General features: G+C 40.1%; 1 protein-coding gene across 1 annotated transcript in view; it reads left to right on the top strand.

The window, feature by feature from the left end:
• Positions 1 to 16,210, top strand: part of cnot3b (CCR4-NOT transcription complex, subunit 3b) — a 44,403-nt gene that overhangs the window by 9,990 nt on the left and 18,203 nt on the right. Inside the window, 5 exon segments of the mRNA XM_051955698.1 lie at positions 3,629 to 3,696; positions 4,715 to 4,789; positions 6,216 to 6,305; positions 10,001 to 10,129; positions 12,955 to 13,050. Coding sequence (XP_051811658.1) covers positions 3,629 to 3,696; positions 4,715 to 4,789; positions 6,216 to 6,305; positions 10,001 to 10,129; positions 12,955 to 13,050 — 458 coding nt within the window.

Raw genomic sequence — 16,210 nt, 5'->3', positions numbered from 1 at the left:
CAGCTGCATGGAAAATCATTCTCCTCACATCTTCTGACATTCTGGCAAAATGAGCAACATGACAACTGCAGGCAAGTCCTAAATCATAGAATACCAAACCAGCAATCAAGATTTAATTCATTATCCATCCAAAATTTCAACTTTTATACAAAAAGCAGGTTGTAAAATGATCCAACCCCCCAAAGAAGAAAATTCATCCCCATTCATCCAAATTGACCAAAAATTTGCCTAAAAAATTGAAGTTTGTCAAAAATGACTCAAATCTTGACCATACTGGTTAAAAAAATTGTGCAAAACTATTGAAAATTAGTCCAAAACGACGAATGCCTCATCCAATATGAGAGGGAAAAAAAATTATTCTACGAGTCAAAATTGGTCCAAAACGACTCAAAATTTATTCTAATTGACTTGAATTTACTAATTACTCAAAACTCATCTAAAACAAGCTAAGCACAAGATGACAAACTAATTTGTCCAAAGTTACTCAGAAATTATGCAAAAAATGACCACAATTACTTGAAAACAGTCCAAAACGAGCTAAAAATGGTTCAAAAGTGTCAAAAGTGTTCAAAAATGTCCAAAGTGGCTCAAACTTTTTCAACTCTCTTTTTTTACAGCAGGTTGTAAAATGATTCAGGTCCTACGAGGCCATATCTTCAGGTCCTACGAGGCCATATCTTCAGGTCCTACGAGGCCGTATCTTCAGGTCCTATATTTCTATATCTTCAGTCCTATGAGACTTTATCTACAGCTTATACACAGATTTTCCTTCCAAGAAACACAAATTAATGCTTAGATTTTTCCTGATTTTTGGAAAGTGAGATAAAAAAAAATTCAATTTTTGCAGTTTTACTGGTCATTTGGCAGTTCTATGTTGAGAACTGGATGAGGTACCAGAGAGCACATCAGTGTTTTCCAATCCAGTAATTAAAAAAATGACATTGGGCTGCGCTAAAACCTTCAGCTGTACAGCGTGTTGAAGGGAAATAAAATGTCCTGGTGATGTAATCCAGGTCAGAAATGCTAAAATTAGGCTTAAAATAATCTTCTTCCTGTTTACATTTAACAGCAAGCTGCTAATCTGTGTCACACGACAGAGGAAGACATAAATCTGGGACATGTTGGTGATAACAAAGCCTAAATCTGGACGGGTTTGCCTCTTCCTGTCACTCCATAATCTCCCATCACCCATGCACTATTCATGGAGCTGCTGCAGTTTTTAAGATTTTGGGATTCATCACACACATGGAGGAGATGCGTGTCACCTCTTGCTCACCAGCATAATGTGCCTTTTAGGATGTGCATATTTCATGAGATGTCGACGGTGGTTTGTAAGTGCCCCGCTGTTCTACGGGGTGTTTGTTGTCGTTCTGTGCGTCTGATATAAAAGAGAACACTTCATTGGCCTGTTTCTGAAAAGCAAACACTCTGCTGAGCAAAACCTCTCAAACCTGGAGGTAATACCAGGGCGGAGAACAATACAAACACTGATAGGCCAAATATTTAGCCTCATATGAGGCATTTGTATGACTTAATCACACACAGGTTACAGTGGTAAATGCAAATGTTTATCTGCTCTGAAGAGGTCATTGTTGTGCAAATGTACACAACAGAGCAGATAATGTTTGTAAGGATGTGATGGATCCGTTTCTTACTGTATCAAACCCATTGATCCTTGTATCGGTACATTAGGAATTCATCGATCTGCCTCTGGTGCAGTGACTATTGAGTAGGGATGTCTGATAGTAGCAGCCTGATATTAGCATAAAAATGTAATCGCAGATAATATCGTTATTGTTTTTTTTTGCCTATCATTAAAACCGATAAAATAATGCCTGGATAGAGGGAGAGAGAGTGAAATAATGTTTGAGACAATTTTAAAAAAGAAAAAAGGCATAAATACGGGATTTTTTCCATAACTTCAGTTGAAGTGGTTTTCTTATTTTGCTCAGGCAAAGTTTACATCTGAAAGCCTGAGAATGCATCCAATGAGGCATCACAATAAAATGAGGCATGATGTGTTAATTCCACCACAGGAGATCTGTGATAACATTGGCTAAATGGCCCACATATATCGGTATTGGTTGATGTCGGAATTGAAAATTGAGAGTTGGACGATATCGGCATGTCGGGTATTTTCATAAAAGCCGATATCGGACAACCCTACTACTGAGCCTTTTTCACAGACTTTTAATAGGTGTATAGGTGTTTGTATATGTTTATTATTGTGGCGAGCTCTGTTGCAGAATGACGCTGGAGAACGGATATCGGCCTTTAGTGCACTCTCCAACTGCCAGATGCTTTTATTTTGAAACACAGAGAAAGCAGAACTATAGAAAATGTGGCAGGAAGTGATCAAACACACATCACGGTCCTGACAGTACAGCGCTGAACCAAACTAACTATACTGACTAAAGCACAATAAAACACAAACACTAATAACTCTGGAACACTCACATAAACCACAATAATGACATTTAAACCCCCAACACCCCAAACTCCCATGGTGCATTGCAGCAGTCACAGACCGACTCTGTGATTTCTACATTATTTTGGGTTTTCTGTATCATTCTTTAGATTCTGTTTCTGGTTCAAACGTGTGGATGAATTACTTCAATATTACAATCACAAGAGTGTTTTTACAGTGTCAGGAGTTGGAGGTGAGCTGGTGTGCTGAGCTGCAGGGATTTGTGAAGAAGTTGTAGGAGACATTACAAAGTTACATCCAGCAATTTTAATACACAAGAAGAATGACTTTCATGTTTAGAAGTGTCATTTTGATCAGCAGAAATAAGTTTTTAGTAGGGCTGGCCCGAATAGTGGTTTCTGGCCTCCGAATATTCGGGCCCTATTAAAGACGAATATCCAAATATTCGTTCCGCCCCGTAACGTCCGACAGGGGAGGCGGGGGAGCGCGTGGCGCGGTGCGGCGGCGGAGGTGTGGTAGTGGCGGCGGCTTGTGACACAGACGGCCTGAAAATTCAGATCCTTTTTCATTTTTAGAAAGTTCTGGCCAACATTTCCTGATGACAGATTGAACCCAGTGTAAACCGACCTTCGTTGCCTTCGTTTTGTCTTCAGCAGAGGTCTTCGGTATCTTGTCTTGTGTTTATGCAACGAAGTGAAGCGCGACGTCAGAGTCGGCAGCAACCCGGCCATTCAGGTGGTGGTAAGAAACACGAATGGAGGAGCCGAAATGAGTCGAACACGACGGGATGAGCCGAAGTGGGCCGAAGGCGAAGGGAAGAGACGAGCTCCGAATATTTTCTTCTGGGGGGAGGAGGGGGTGATCACATAGACATATGTGTATATGTTTATGTGATCACAGGATGAGATGTGCCGATGTGGGCCGAAGGTGGAGGGAAGACAGTAACGTGGCATATTCTTTCCGCCCAGTAACGTCCGACGGGGGGTGGGGGGGTGAATATTCGGATACCAAATTAATATCTGGATAGTGCCGTAGCGAACGAATATCTGGATATTTGGGATATTCGGGTCCAGCCCTAGTTTTTAGACGTTTCATCACTGCAAGAACAGAAACTTTAAGATACATGTCCTGATTTTTAGTTCAGATTTTCACTTTTATCAGATGTTTATATTCACTTTCTGCCTCTTTCTCCTCATCCAGGTGAAATAGATCGATGTCTGAAAAAAGTAGCGGAGGGAGTGGAACAGTTTGAAGACATCTGGCAAAAGGTAAGATAAAAACAGATGATTATTTTTACTCTCAGGTCACATATCATATAATTTCTAATCAAAACTAGAGGATAAAGCTTCCTATATTCCTGTTCACTCACTCATTTATTTAGATTTGTAATCCATTGTCATGATATCAGTCTACAGAATTAAAAGTCTGCAAAATGAAAGAAATCCCTTCAGAGGTTTTGTTTTAATTAACCAGCAGTCCACAATCGAAGATATTCATTCATAGACGACAGTGGAATCCAATAAGCGTCCCCAGAGATGTTTTTCTTCAGGAGTTAGTTCAAACTAATAGGTTCTAAATTGTATTACCATCCATTGATTCTCTGCCTACAAACTGATCAGTGCATTCACTCTTTGTTTCATCCCTGAATTGTAATTATTTGTGTTTTATTGTGTCGTTTTTGTTCCATTTTTCTCCCACATTGGCTGCTCTCATTGTTAAAGAAGAGAGAATATTCTCCTGCCACCATGCTAGTTAAATAAGCGCTGCTGTTACCACAACAGGACGCCCAATACTCATGATACCTGTAATAGAATGAGCTGTTATTAAAGCAGCGTTTGGCCCGGAGCAAACAACAGCACAGAGGCCCAGACTGGAGATCAGTTCCACTAATAAAGGGCCACGAAGTCATTAGCGCTTTAGTTAGCCCAGCTCCCAGGTGCCTCCTTTTCCTTCATTTCATCGTATTTATTGTGTTTCTTTGGCTCTCTCTGCCGTTTCCGTTTCACTCTCCTTAAGCCTTTTTTTGCCACTTAAAGGCTTGTGTTCGATTTGGTTTCATTTTATTGTTTTTCAAGCTTATTTTATGACCTATTTTGTTTGTTTGTTTTTTCCCATTTTCAAACCTATTTCTGTCTAAGATCAATGGGTGTTTTAAAGTAGAAACAGGTTGTGTATTTTCAGTATTTCTAGTGTGCATGTTGAACCTTTTCTTAATGAGTGCTCGTTCTGTTAATGTTCTGTTCTGGACCAGATCTCATCTAACCTTTTATCTTCTTTTCTTTGCAGCTTCACAATGCAGCCAACGCAAACCAGAAGGAGAAATATGAAGCAGACCTCAAGAAAGAGATTAAAAAGCTACAGGTGAGAACAGCAGTTAAAGGGTTCAATAAAATGTTTAAATCTTCTCAGGGCTTGAGTTGACAAATCAGCACTTATAGCTTTAAGATAAGAACTTTTCAGAACCAGTGTTTTTGAAGTTCTGCTGGGTTTAGATTTGGTACAGAAAAGGAATGGAGTCTGGTGTGTTTTAAGAGACGTCCATCCTGAGATCTCAGCTAATGTCTGTCCTCATGAACACTTTCTGACTAAAACGTTGACCCAGTTTCATCACTCCAGCGTGATGGTCTCTGAGGGGAATAAAAAAGTGCACATGGGTCCTCATGGGAACATCTGAAGCCAGTAAACCTGCCGGCTTTCTTTTAATTCACCGGTTCAGTAAATGAGGAAACTCAGCAAAGCTCCATCACAGAGATTCTCAAGTTAATATCAGTTTCATTACACTTTTGTTTCACGGCTGTCGTTTTATTTTCATGTCAGGAGACTAACGCTGGTAGTCCGCTGGTGTTTTCCTGCCACTGTGGCCTTTGGGCTTGCTCTGGGGGTCAGGCATATGGGTTCTGTAAAGCGTCTTGAGACGATTTGACTGTAATTGACGCTATATAAATAAAATTGAATTGAATAGTCCATCACCTCTGAAACCAACCAACCAGCCTGCCTTTCAGCAAAAAAAGTCCCAGAATTTCTCTTACGTGACTTTTGGTCTCAGCAAAATAAGGGAAGATGGAGTGTAGAATTTTAAATTTTTTTACATAATTTGGTTAAAGTAAATGGTTTCATTTTTATATAATTGGAAATGAGTGATTTGGATGAAGTACGATGATTATGAAATTTGTAAAGACATGATCATAATGAACATAACATTAGTTTTTTTTTTTAACTTTTAATAAAAATGTATGCAGATATGTCCCACGGACATAAAAAGTCCCTCCATAGTGCCCCGTTTATTGACAAGCATTGATCAGTTCTATCTTCCATCTGACTGGAATCTAACGAGTTTAAGCTTCACGTCTTCCATTCTGCCAGACTTTGACAGTATTCAGTGTGAATTTACTCCAGCATCGACTTGTTATTTCTCACTATCCAGAAACAGATCAGTGTTTAGCTCCAGGTGTAAATGGGGTCTCATTTGTAGCCAATCACCTGCGAGCAGGTGAGACAGAAAACTGCTGATATCGACTCGACCCGAGGTCTGTGAAAATTGGATGACGGTGCCGAGGTGTTTTGCTGATTCCCTCAGGTAGAGGTGTGTGTGTGTGTGGAGTGTTGGATATCGGAGCGTTGTTTGTTGTCAGGAGGACCAAACTCCAAGCCAAGCCTGTTTGCTGCTCATCAGGTTCACCGTCCATGAAGTCGAGTCTCTGCTTGTATCTCAGAGTTCACTGATGTTTCTGTATCTCTCCCTCCCTTCCTCCCCCGCTCTGCTTCTCCTCTTCTTCTGGTCCCTCAGCGTCTTCGAGACCAGATCAAGACGTGGGTGGCATCCAACGAGATCAAAGACAAAAGGCAGCTAGTAGAGAACCGCAAACTCATAGAAACGGTGAGTAGGAATGGAGGGGAGTGAGGATTACTGCTCTCCCTGTAGGACCTCTGTTATCTCTGAAGGCTTCTGTTTGTTTTCAAGAGTTTTAGAGGAATTTATCCAAAACTCTGTTTGAAAAGAAGGTACTGCGAGTTAATGCAGTTAAAGAGCTGTTTCTCCACAGCGATCAGCAGTGGTTTACCAGCTCATAAAATCAATGTGATGTTTTCAGACACATGCACAAAAACAAAAGAATTATCTTCATCGTGTGACAGTTTATGCTTTTTTAATCTTCTTTTATTCTTCTCAGTAACGTCTTTATTTTAGTGTTTTCCAGTTCTATCGCAGCGTAAAACGAGTTTTTAATAGTTTAGCTAAAACTCAGACTTATTCTGTTTGATTTTTCATCTTTGCACAAAAAATAGAAGACCGAAAACAATCGCACACATTCATCAGTAGACATAGTCCGAAAAGCCATAAAAACTCTTTTTTTAAAAACGTTTAATCATGAAAACATTCATAAATGTAGTAATTGACTAATATAATTTATATTTGTTTGATATCAAAATTCAACCCTTATAGACGTGAAAGATAACCGAAAAAGTTTTTTCTTTGTGTATAAAGTGTAGATTCAATCAGTTAGTTATGGCTTTAATGGCTGAATATGCTCCATTCTGTCTTTTTTAATCAGATCCACAGCCTCTGCTTCATGCTATCTCCTAAAGAAAGTCACAGAAGCTTCGTTTACACCTCAAACTAATCAGAACACACATGAAACCTTCGTATTCTGTCTTTAAAATGGGATTATCTCCAAAGGATTCCACTGAAGCTCATATTCAGTTAACCTAAAGGTCCCTGCTGGTTTCTCTCCAAAGCTTTTCATTCCTTCCATTTTCTTATCGTCGAGTGATCTTTGACGCTTTAATGTAAACATGCCGCTTGCAGTGATGAACGTCCGGAGAATTATCGCCTGAATCCGTCTGCTTTTACGGGCTTCAGGAAGTGTCAGCTGATAGTTTGACTGTCCAGCTGCAGCATCACTGATTGGCTTCACTCTCGCTGTGACCGTTTTCAGCTCAGTTAGAGATTAGCTGGTGAAAGTAGTGAAGCATTTTACCGACAGAGGAGCTGGATGTTTCCCTCAGGAAGACGAAAATGAACAAAATATTTGGCTTAAATTCATTAGATGACTTCATATAAGTGATGTGTAAATGAGCAACTGTTCTTCAAAATTCTGATTTAAATTGTGATTTTTATGTCAATTCTGTGTTGTTTCCGCTTTTGCTGATTGTCAAAAAAAGCTAATTATTGTCGGTTTAAATGCTCACGGACACAATGAACAGTGACACCTACAGAAACTCAAAGCTCACCAGGACAGAAATAGTCGAAATACGTCACCAAACTGTATTTTTCAGTCCCTCCAGGATTTCGTGTTTTTTTTTGTTTTGTTTTTTTTTTCCAGATTGTTGCATCCTAAAATGTCTGAATTTGCAGCAGCTTTTCTAAAAAATTGCAACGTTTTAAACGTATTTGTTGTGATAAAACTGCAGGAGACAGTGACAATTGCTAATAAAGTTGCATGTTTTTTGGTAGTGATCTGGTAGAAGTCTGGTACTGGTTTGGTAGTGATCTGGTAGAGGTCTGGTACTGGTCTGGTAGAGGTCTGGTACTGGTCTGGTAGAGGTCTGGTACTGGTCTGGTAGAGGTCTGGTACTGGTCTGGTAGAGGTCTGGTACTGATCTGGTAGAGGATTGGTAGTGGTCTGGTAGTGGTCTGGTACTGATCTGGTAGAAGTCTGGTACTGTTCTGGTACTGGTCTGGTACTGGTCTGGTAGTGGATTGGTACTGGTCTGGTAGTGGATTGGTACTGGTCTGGTAGTGGATTGGTACTGGTCTGGTAGTGGTCTGGTACTGGTCTGGTAGAGGATTGGTACTGATCTGGTAGAGGATTGGTACTGATCTGGTAGAGGATTGGTACTGATCTGGTAGAGGATTGGTACTGTTCTGGTAGTGGATTGGTACTGGTCTGGTAGAGGATTGGTACTGGTCTGGTAGTGGTCTGGTACTGGTCTGGTAGAGGATTGGTACTGATCTGGTAGAGGATTGGTACTGATCTGGTAGAGGATTGGTACTGGTCTGGTAGAAGTCTGGTACTGTTCTGGTAGTGGATTGGTACTGGTCTGGTAGTGGTCTGGTACTGGTCTGGTAGAGGATTGGTACTGATCTGGTAGAGGATTGGTACTGGTCTGGTAGAAGTCTGGTACTGGTCTGGTAGAAGTCTGGTACTGTTCTGGTAGTGGATTGGTACTGGTCTGGTAGAGGATTGGTACTGGTCTGGTAGAAGTCTGGTACTGTTCTGGTAGTGGATTGGTACTGGTCTGGTAGAGGTCTGGTACTGGTCTGGTAGTGGATTGGTACTGGTCTGGTAGAGGTCTGGTACTGGTCTGGTAGTGGATTGGTACTGGTCTGGTACTTTTATGGTACTGGTGTGGTACTGATCTGGATCAACAGCTTCCATCACTGTGATCTGTCTGGTCTGTTTCCGCTCCTTTCAGACGTTCTCCTTATATCTTTTTTGAGGTAGAAAAGTGTTTGTGAGTCGATGGTTTTCGTTTTTTTTCCACCACAATATTCCACGGGTGTAAACAGTTTAGCTCTGCTTTGGTGAAGAACATCAGGGAATTGTTTTTCACGTCTTCAGCAGTAATTTTTGTTGGTAAATGAGAGACATTAGAATGGGACATGTCTGCATCTTCAGACCATAAACAGGAAGTGGATTCAGTGACGTACGTGCATTACATTTGCTATGATTGGAGGCCAACAAAATTGCAATAAAGTTGCAGGGATTGGACAAAATTGTAAGGTGGCACAGAATTCATGGAGTTTGATTCAATGTGTGTTCATTGTTGCATTCCTGGAGGGAGTGGTTTTTACATTATTAATAGAGACTAAAGAGCTGCACCCAAGAGACGTTTGTTATAAAAGCTGGAAATCGTTCGATCTCCAGCCCTTTGATGAGGCCGCTGAGACGGAGTGAATGCCAGCCACCTGCCTTCACAATGAGGGACGACTCAGCAGAGCTCCCTCTGATCTCCACGAGTGTTTTTTTTTTCTTTTTATATTCCCAAGCTGCTCTTCGAGTTTTCCTGTGGTTTTGTGGGTCAAACCAAAATTGCAGCCCAGCAGGAAGCAGCAGAAATGCCTCGACAGAAAAGAAAAAGATCATCACAACCTAACGAGACTGAAACATGCGATCGGGTCGAAGCTGGAGGTCAGAGCCTCGTCATCAAGGTCGACGTTAGGTGTTGAAGAGAAGAGGCTGTAGCAGACAAGATGTGGTCTTTATAGTAGATAATACAAACTGCCATGCTGAGTATGCACACTGAACTGTTCTGACATTTCTGCAACAATCACAGAGGTGTTAAATCAGTTCTATGTTGTTTTTGTACCGAGCAGTATTCAGACCTCCTGATGTGTCTAAATGACAGTATTTGGTTGTTTTTTGACTATAATGACCAAAAACCGAACATTAAAGCTCCTTAAAAGGATGGATGGATGGATGGATGGATGGATGGATGGATAAAGGCCTTTATTGATCCTGCAGTGGGGAAAGTTTCAAATTATTGTATCTATGAATGTAGTTTTTTTGCTTGTAGAAAATATGAATACTGTTTTTTTTTTTTTTTTGTTCTTGCATGTTCATGTGGTTCCAGCAAATGGAGCGGTTCAAGATCGTGGAAAGAGAAACGAAGACGAAAGCGTACTCTAAAGAAGGACTAGGACTCGCCCAGAAGGTGGACCCTGCCCAGAGGGAGAAGGAGGAGGTCGGCACGTGGCTAACGGTAAGTTTAAATTAAAAAAACAGATGCACTTTAACGTGTTACTCTAATCAAATTAAGGCTATTTGTTTAAAAAAGATGGACAATATAGAATAAATGTATATATACTAAACTGGTAAAACAAACGAAAACAGTATGAAAGAGACAACAAAGGATGCAACTTATAGATCAATTAGTTAAATGTAAGTAAATATAAAACATTAGGACCATTTAGTACAGCCAAACATGGACATCTTTGGGTTTTACGTTAAAATATGAATTATTACGTGTCATTATTTGTGTTTCTGCCCTTAGTTCCACATGCAAATTATGCAACTCATTGCTATCACAGGATTTTAATTATCCATGGATGACTTGAACCTTCATCCACTTGTTTTTTTTTCCCACTGGATCCAAAGCAACACAGAACATTCTCTAAATTTCTACAGATGTCTCCAGATTTCATTAGCTAATGGGGAAAACCCCAATTTGCAGCGCTTAGTCTCAGAAACGAGATTATTTTCCGTCACAGAGACTTGGAGGAATCAGAGGTGACTTTTCTGCTGCCAGTGTTTCTTCAACAAAACCCAGAACTGAAAGTGAAAGTGGAGAATTTCAGCTTTTCCTCAGAACAAAAACCTCAGGAAGCAGCTGCTGTGTTTTACTGATACACAACAAAGACCGGACTCACTGTAGGTTCAGTTCTCTGAGAAGATGTTATCATGTTCCATTACTGAGCAAAGCTGATTTAATCAGTTCATTAAACTATCAGCAGTAGAATTTATCTTGTTGGAGGACAGATTATCCCTTTGAAGATCCAAGCAGTTTATTTTTGCCGTTTTGTTTTTTCTGCTCCTGGAACATTTTTACTCGCTGTGGACTCATTTTTCACTGCAGTATAAACTCATGTATCTCCATGGAAACAGAACAATCATGACTAGAAGTAGAGCGAACTCAGAAATGTCTTCTATAATAGTTATAATGCCAGAAATCAGACAGTAAAAGTTACGTTTTTAATTAGATTCCTTGATTGAAGTTAACACAAGTGCCCACAGGTGTAAACGACACTACAATAATGACCCAGAGACTTTTTCACACAACACTCGTCATGTTTATCCTTCGTCCTCGATCGGGATTTCTTCTGCACCTTCGTTCCTTCTGCACCTTCGTTCCTTCTGCACCCTTCGTTCCTTCTGCACCCTTCGTTCCTTCTGCACCTTCGTTCCTTCTGCACCTTCGTTCCTTCTGCACCCTTCGTTCCTTCTGCACCCTTCGTTCCTTCTGCACCCTTCGTTCCTTCTGCACCCTTCGTTCCTTCTGCACCCTTCGTTCCTTCTGCACCCTTCGTTCCTTCTGCACCCTTCGTTCCTTCTGCACCCTTCGTTCCTTCTGCACCCTTCGTTCCTTCTGCACCCTTCGTTCCTTCTGCACCCTTCGTTCCTTCTGCACCCTTCGTTCCTTCTGCACCCTTCGTTCCTTCTGCACCCTTCGTTCCTTCTGCACCCTTCGTTCCTTCTGCACCCTTCGTTCCTTCTGCACCCTTCGTTCCTTCTGCAGCCTTCGTTCCTTCTGCAGCCTTCGTTCCTTCTGCAGCCTTCGTTCCTTCTGTGCTCAGTTTTCTGCACATATTTCCTTTGCTTTTAAAGCAACATTTTAACATTATAATGATGTTTTAAAAGCAAAGGAAAAGCACATTTCTTCATATTATTTTCTATTATTTTGTTTATTTGTCTTTATATTTCTGCTTTTGTTAGCCTTTTCTGTTTTTGGATGAATATTGCTTTACATGACAACATTGTTTATTTTTCATTTTATTTATTCTTTTATATTTCTGCTTTTAATTTTTTTATTCTTTTATAGATTTATTTTTTAAATTTGGCACTCTCACTACTCCATAGCTACCATTATTTATTAACCTCAAGGGATTCTAAATCGACGTAAAAAGTATTTGCAGCATATTAAATCATTTTTCCCTCTTTATTTTATAGTCGACCCAGACACTAAAGCGTTAGGGTTTTAAAATATATTTTACTTTTGTAGTTTAGATTAAACTGGAGCTGAGTGATTACTTTTCTGATTTAATTGCTTTGAAAGCCAGTTTCTCTGTTAAAATCACCTTTTTTTTTAGCTACCAGGCTCCTTTCTTGTGGAACCAGCTCCCACCTTCAGTTCCAGAGGCTGATAACCTCTCTCTTTTTAAGACCAGGCTTAAAACCTTTTTATTTGTTAAGGCTTATAGTTAGGAGTTTTATTATTTTATTTTGTTTTATTTGTTCTTTTTAAACTGTTTATTGTATTGTTTGTTGTTTGTATTATTGCATTTCCTCCTTTTATATTTATTCACTATGATAGCGATGTTTTAGTTGATTTTAACGTTTATATTTTATGATTGTGAAGCGCTGTGAGGTGCATTCTTGTATGAATGGTGCTTTATAAATAGTTATTATTAATAAACTCAAGTTGTTTATACTATATTCTAAGTGAATTTACGTTTTCAAGTGAATGATCTGTACATTCCTGCACACTGTGAATATTTCTGTTACCTAAAATTCTGCTGTTTCACCTGCAACACTTATCATTTGTTTCACAACGCTCAGTTAACGTAAGTCTTTGAATCGTTCTTTAGGATTTAGAACAAATGCACCAAATTCACCAGTTCAGATCCTCGTTTGTGAAAACCTGCTGGGCAGTAAAACAGATTCTGACATATGAGAGTGAAAACCAGCTGATCCCAGTCATTGTTTCAGACCTTCTTAAACCACCAACAACCAGCGGAGTCGTTTAGTTTTTCAGGCTCGTCTACTCACGTCGTGCTGTTAACTCTTTCTAAACTCTTCTTCTCTCTCCAGAACACGATAGACACGTTGAACATGCAGGTGGACCAGTTTGAGAGCGAAGTGGAGTCTCTGTCGGTCCAGACGAGGAAAAAGAAAGGAGACAAGGAGGTCAGTCTGCTCTCATTCGTTCATTACTTTCCTTTCTGGTTTTCCCTCCTCTGTTTACGGCTCGGTCGGCCTCCAGCCCTCCTCTCCTCCTTTATCTCCGCTCAGCTCCAGAGGTCAGATAGTGTGTCCTCCATTCATCTCCAGGATAACCTTGCTGACCGCTGCTCTCTCACGTTCCCTTTAAAGTCCTCTCTGGAGACCTCATTTATAGAGAGATGACACAGAGATCAGGAGAACTCGTGGATCCGTCGCTCGGCATCCAGACTTCAAACTCGCGGCGTCAGAAAAATAACTGTTTTGTTGTCACAGAGAATATGTCTTTCTCTGGATCCGCCTCATGTTTGGTGCTGAGTGTGAATTTTGCACAAAAGGCGTTTTTCTAAATGAGACCCTGAGGGGTTTATTTTTGTCTGCTGCTTGTGCGTTTACCTTCTCTGGCCAAAAGCGTAGGACTGGCCTCTCTCAGCGGAGATCTTCAGAGAAATGTTGCAATGATACGAGTTTCTGGTCTCCAGATTCTCACAAGCTCCAAATGTCAAGGGCAAAAAAAGCAAAAAATAAGAATCTGTTTCATGGAAAAATCATCACAAAGTGTCGCCTGCTGCACTGGTGAGCAAAAAACTGGTTTGTTTCCTGTTGAGGGTGCAGTAGGGAAGATGAAAATGGTCTCACGTTACCGGGCGGACTGAATATTCGGCGTTACTGCCTTCACTCCGTGGGGGGGGTGGCGTGGTTTGTCCCGGGCAGACGAGCGGCGGCAGGTGTTAGCCGACCAGCTAGCGGGGGAGACTGGGGAGAGCAGCCGGCGGACCCGCACAGTTAAAAATGACAGCTCCGGTGGCTTGGTGCTTTCCGTTGTTATTTTTTTTGTTTTTTTTGGGGCGCGGACCAGTGAGGCGGCAATTTTGGCAAAATTGTAGTGAGGCGGTGGCCTATACCAACGAGGCAGCCCGCCTCATCGGTTATATGAGAGGGGAAACACTGTCTGTTTTTTACTTTTAATTTTATCCCTCAAACTGCCGAGTTCTTTTGTTTGAGTTGAGTGCTAATCTAGCTAACTATTCATTTAATTTATTGTTATTCTTAACTAACTGCTCTGACTTGTCTCCTATATCTGATATGTTGTCTGTTTGCGTGCTTTAACTGTCAAAGCTCTTTGTAAACGCTGTTCTTCAGGGTTCTATATAAATGACATTATTGTTATTATTTGTCCTATTATTATAATACGTTGCGTACACGTTGGCATTAATTCCCAGTATTATATCCCAGTATATTTTGGCATTTTGTGGCACAAACTGCAGCTTCTCTACACAAAGAGGAAGCATCCTCGGTATGAATATTTCTCACTCTTCTCTCTTTTTAGAGATGAAAGAAGCTCACAGCTGAAACATTTAAATGTTTTCTTCACTTTGGGGATTGTCTGTTTTTGGTTTATAATTTAAAGAATGACTCGGGTGATGGAAGTATCTGGTTTTTTTTAACTGTAGAGAAATCAGAACCAGCTCACATCCTCTGATATGTTTCATCGCTTTGTGCCGCGGAGCTCCACTGTTTAATTAAAAACACTTCAGCGTTGCTCTCCTGCACTGGGTGACATCTTCCTGCATTATTTTGTGCTGCTGCCCCAAATACTAACTAGAGCACTAAATGTGTGTTAATCTGCAACTGGAAACGTCCTCGAACCTACGCAGCCTTCTCCTGTAGCCAGACAGAAAATAGGAAATACTGAGTCTGTTTTAGATTTGTGTGGTTTGAATCTTTTAGATCAGAAGAGTCAAACTCATCTTAGTTCCAGATCCAGTAGACCGGACCAGTAAAACCAGTAAAATCACAGCATAATAACTGATAAATAACCATAACTCCTGATGGTTCCTTTGTTCAGTGCAGAAATGTTCGCATTTAAGGAATTATCTTTTGACAAAACATCATCAACAACCTGAAATTTATGAAGAAAAATAAGTTCATTTTCAGCAACATTCATCCTCAGTTCATCATTTCCACATTAAACTTCCAGATCACAGAGAGTCTACAAAGAAACACAACATTTAGTCACCTGGAGATGAACCACAGAGGATTTACTGGAGGATCAGAACCACAAAAGTCAAACAACAAAAACAAGACAAAGTATTACAAAAATAAGACAAATGGCACGAAACAAAACAAAAAAGAAACAAAAATTGAGACAAAAACATTACAAAGCCACAAAAAAATGGACACAAAATGGCAAATAAATGACATAAGTGAGAAACAAAACAACAAAAAAAACCATGCAAAAAATGATGCTCAAAACAGTGTATAAAGCAAAACACAAAATGACAAAAACAAGAAAAAAATATTACAAAAATGGGACACAAAATGAAGCAAAAGACACGGAACAAAACAAAAAGACAAAAAATACAAAAGCGAGAAACAAAACAACAAAAACAAGACAAAGTATTACAAAAATGAGACGCAAAGCAACAAAAAATTAGACAAACGACAAAAATCTATTTATCTATCCGTGATGTTAAATGAAGTGATTTTAAGCTTAGATTTTGGTTAATTTTCTTAATAGAACACCATGTCATGTATGAGTAGTTCAGGGTCTGTCATAAGGTTGGAAATACAACAATTCTTTCAGTTTTTACAGATAAACGGTTTCTTTCTGGTCGTTTAGTTTTAAAGCTAACCTGTCTTTGAGATATTTAATATAATTTCAGTCAACATCTGGACTTTTTCTTTGGGTTCACACACTGTTTCTTAAAGTTTATTTGTTGAGTCAGCAGCACCGAGTCTGGTTCTCGTTCCTGACATGTGCAGCATTAATATATATATATATATATGTATGTACTACAGTAAAACACGTTAATATGTTCCCCTCCGCTGCCTCCACTTATGCAGTCCAGCAGCTCAACAACACAATGCAAGTGTTCCTTCTGTGTTTTTACCATCCCATCAGCTCAACCAGTGACCCGCAGAGCGACACTTTCACTCTGTGGTAAAGTTTTCATCCAACAGAACATGTGCAGCTCTGTCTGTAGGGCGAAGAAACACACGATATACGATACGTGAAATGCCCGGGAGCATCCGAATATGTTGGATTGGAAGAATTAAATATTGAAACCAGAAGTGGTGCATTAAGCCATAAGTGCACATGCTGTTATCTGTCTCTTATGTTTTC

Source organism: Acanthochromis polyacanthus, chromosome 11 (assembly GCF_021347895.1).
Source record: "Acanthochromis polyacanthus isolate Apoly-LR-REF ecotype Palm Island chromosome 11, KAUST_Apoly_ChrSc, whole genome shotgun sequence".
Taxonomy (NCBI): Eukaryota; Metazoa; Chordata; class Actinopteri; family Pomacentridae; genus Acanthochromis; species Acanthochromis polyacanthus.
Note: the sequence above shows the minus strand (reverse complement) of the source record. Positions and strands in the feature narration are given on the sequence as shown.